Below are 2,290 nucleotides of genomic sequence, written 5' to 3'. Positions count from 1 at the left end.
GCTGGACCCGGGCCCGGCGCCCCCTCCCCGGGGATGATGGGTCCGGCAGCCGGCCAGAGCGGCGTGGGCACCGCGCCCCTGCCCGGTTCCCCAGCACCCCACCCTGCGCGGCGCGCCTGCTCGCCCAGATTGCGGGGCCCCGCGGAAGGAAGTGTGGGCCGCGGCCGTCGCGCTCGGAGGATCCTGTCGCCCGCGGCCGCACTTGGGTGGCGTTAGGGCGTNGTCTGCTGCTCGGGCAGCTTCGGGCTGCCAGGCTGGTCCCGTGGGGAGAGGCGTTGGTGATCTTTCTGGGGCAGTCTTAGGGCTAGTGTGGATTGGGCTGTAGCCGGCTTTCCTCACCGCCCAGAAGGATCTCAGTGGTTTATGATATTTCTCAGATTCTAACCGGGTGCGATGGGGATCCCTAAGCGAAGCCAGCCCCATGCACTGCTTCTTGTCCCGACAGCGCTGTCCCACGCTCTTCTGCCCCAGGATCCAAAAAGAGGGTCCTGAGACCACGTAGGCAGGTCACAGACCCTCATAGTTGGAAAGAACATTGGCAGATGGTTAGGGATGCTCGTGACTGTTGGGACCCACCTGTGGGGAGCCCTGCCGTTTGCAGGAGGCCGCCCTGCTTCACTGTTAGAACACGGTGGAAGGAGTGTGCTTGGTCAGGGGAACCCAGGAGGAGGTGTCCCTTGAGGACAGGCTCTAGGCAGCTCCTGAAGAATAGCAGGACTTAAGAGGTGACTCCGCAGGGGCCCTGTCACTTGGACTGGCGGTGGTCTGTCTCTTCCCCCAGGGTGGGGGACGTGTGCCTGGTCTCTCAGAGGAGCAGCCTCCAAGCCCCACTTCGTTCTGGATGCTTCATCCAGACTGTCCCAGCAGGTCCCCAAGGTGGGCAGAGCAAGGACCGTGAGTCCCTCTGGGCCTGAGGAGCCTGCGTCTGGGACTTTTGCGAAACTCTGTCAGCAGCGGCTTTCTTCCAGAAAGCAGCTATTCCCTTGGGTCCAAACACAGCGCCTGGTTACCTGCAGAGGGTTCTCAACAGTGAACGTGTGCTGGCTGTGGGGCCGGAGAGGAAGGCACTGTGGGTCCCTTCTGGCTGCCACAGCCTTGTCCTTGCCCACAGGTGTGCCAGACCCAGCGAGAGGTGAGCATGGCCGAGCAGGAGCCCACAGCTGAGCAGCTAGCACAGATTGCAGCCGAGAATGAGGAGGACGAGCACTCGGTCAACTATAAGCCCCCTGCCCAGAAGAGCATCCAGGAGATCCAGGAGCTGGACAAAGATGACGAGAGTCTGCGCAAGTACAAGGAGGCCCTGCTGGGCCGTGTCGCTGTGTCTGCTGGTAAGCGGGCTGCAGCAGCACCGAGAGCGACATCTGTCACTTCTGGGTTTCTGCTGCTTCCCCCATCCTGCCAGCCATGGGTGGGGTAGACCTTTAATCTGTTCTCGCTCCGCAGACCCCAACGTCCCCAATGTTGTCGTGACCCGCCTGACCCTGGTGTGTAGCACAGCCCCTGGCCCCCTGGAGCTGGACCTGACAGGTGAGTAGCATGCTGGGGTCCTTGGCCACCCAGCATCTTGCTGCTGCTGCTGCTGCTGCTGCTAATAATAGTTTTTTGGAATGCTGGTGCCCTCTTGTGAGGGGCCGGAGAAGTGCAGCCAGGAAGTGTTCGTGGGCTCTGGCTTTGGAGAGGCCTGGGTCCTGGGTGGGGCTGCCTGGGCCCGCCTGGGTCAGCGTGGGAGCGGAAGGGGTGCCCTGCAGCTGCACACAGGGGAGATGCTGAGGTCAGCGCTGCTTCTGTAGCTGAGCCTTTCAGTACCAGCTTCTTCCTCGGCACAGGTGATCTGGAGAGCTTCAAGAAGCAGTCCTTTGTGCTGAAGGAGGGCGTGGAGTACCGGATAAAAATCTCTTTCCGAGTAAGGCAGAGGCTTCAAAGCGGGGGGGGGGCGGTTGCCGGGAGGAGTCGGGCCTGGAGAGCCCCACCGAGCTGGGCTTGGGTTCTGTCCCTGCAGGTGAACCGGGAGATTGTGTCCGGCATGAAGTACATCCAGCACACATACAGGAAAGGGGTCAAGAGTGAGTGAGGCGGGTGCCTGGGCTCCCTGCTGGCCCGTGGGAAGGGGCAGGNGCAGTCGACAAGACCGACTACATGGTGGGGAGCTACGGGCCCCGGGCAGAGGAGTACGAATTTCTGACGCCCATGGAGGAGTCCCCCAAGGGCATGCTGGCTCGCGGCAGCTACAACATCAAGTCCCGCTTCACAGACGACGACAAGACTGACCACCTGTCGTGGGAGTGGAACC

General features: G+C 62.2%; 1 protein-coding gene across 1 annotated transcript in view; it reads left to right on the top strand.

Moving 5' to 3' along the window:
• The first annotated feature begins 576 nt into the window (after positions 1–576).
• The window catches only part of ARHGDIA (Rho GDP dissociation inhibitor alpha), a 1,915-nt gene continuing 201 nt past the window's right edge, over positions 577–2,290 (top strand). The window contains exons 1-5 of the mRNA XM_077756514.1: positions 577–1,328; positions 1,444–1,527; positions 1,827–1,903; positions 2,000–2,063; positions 2,120–2,286. Coding sequence (XP_077612640.1) covers positions 1,139–1,328; positions 1,444–1,527; positions 1,827–1,903; positions 2,000–2,063; positions 2,120–2,286 — 582 coding nt within the window. The 5' untranslated portion in view covers positions 577–1,138. The remainder of the gene's footprint in view (positions 1,329–1,443; positions 1,528–1,826; positions 1,904–1,999; positions 2,064–2,119; positions 2,287–2,290) is intronic.

The sequence above is a fragment of the Crocuta crocuta genome, unplaced genomic scaffold (genome assembly GCF_008692635.1).
Source record: "Crocuta crocuta isolate KB4526 unplaced genomic scaffold, BGI_CrCroc_1.0 scaffold50, whole genome shotgun sequence".
Classification (NCBI taxonomy): domain Eukaryota; kingdom Metazoa; phylum Chordata; class Mammalia; order Carnivora; family Hyaenidae; genus Crocuta; species Crocuta crocuta.
Note: the sequence above shows the minus strand (reverse complement) of the source record. Positions and strands in the feature narration are given on the sequence as shown.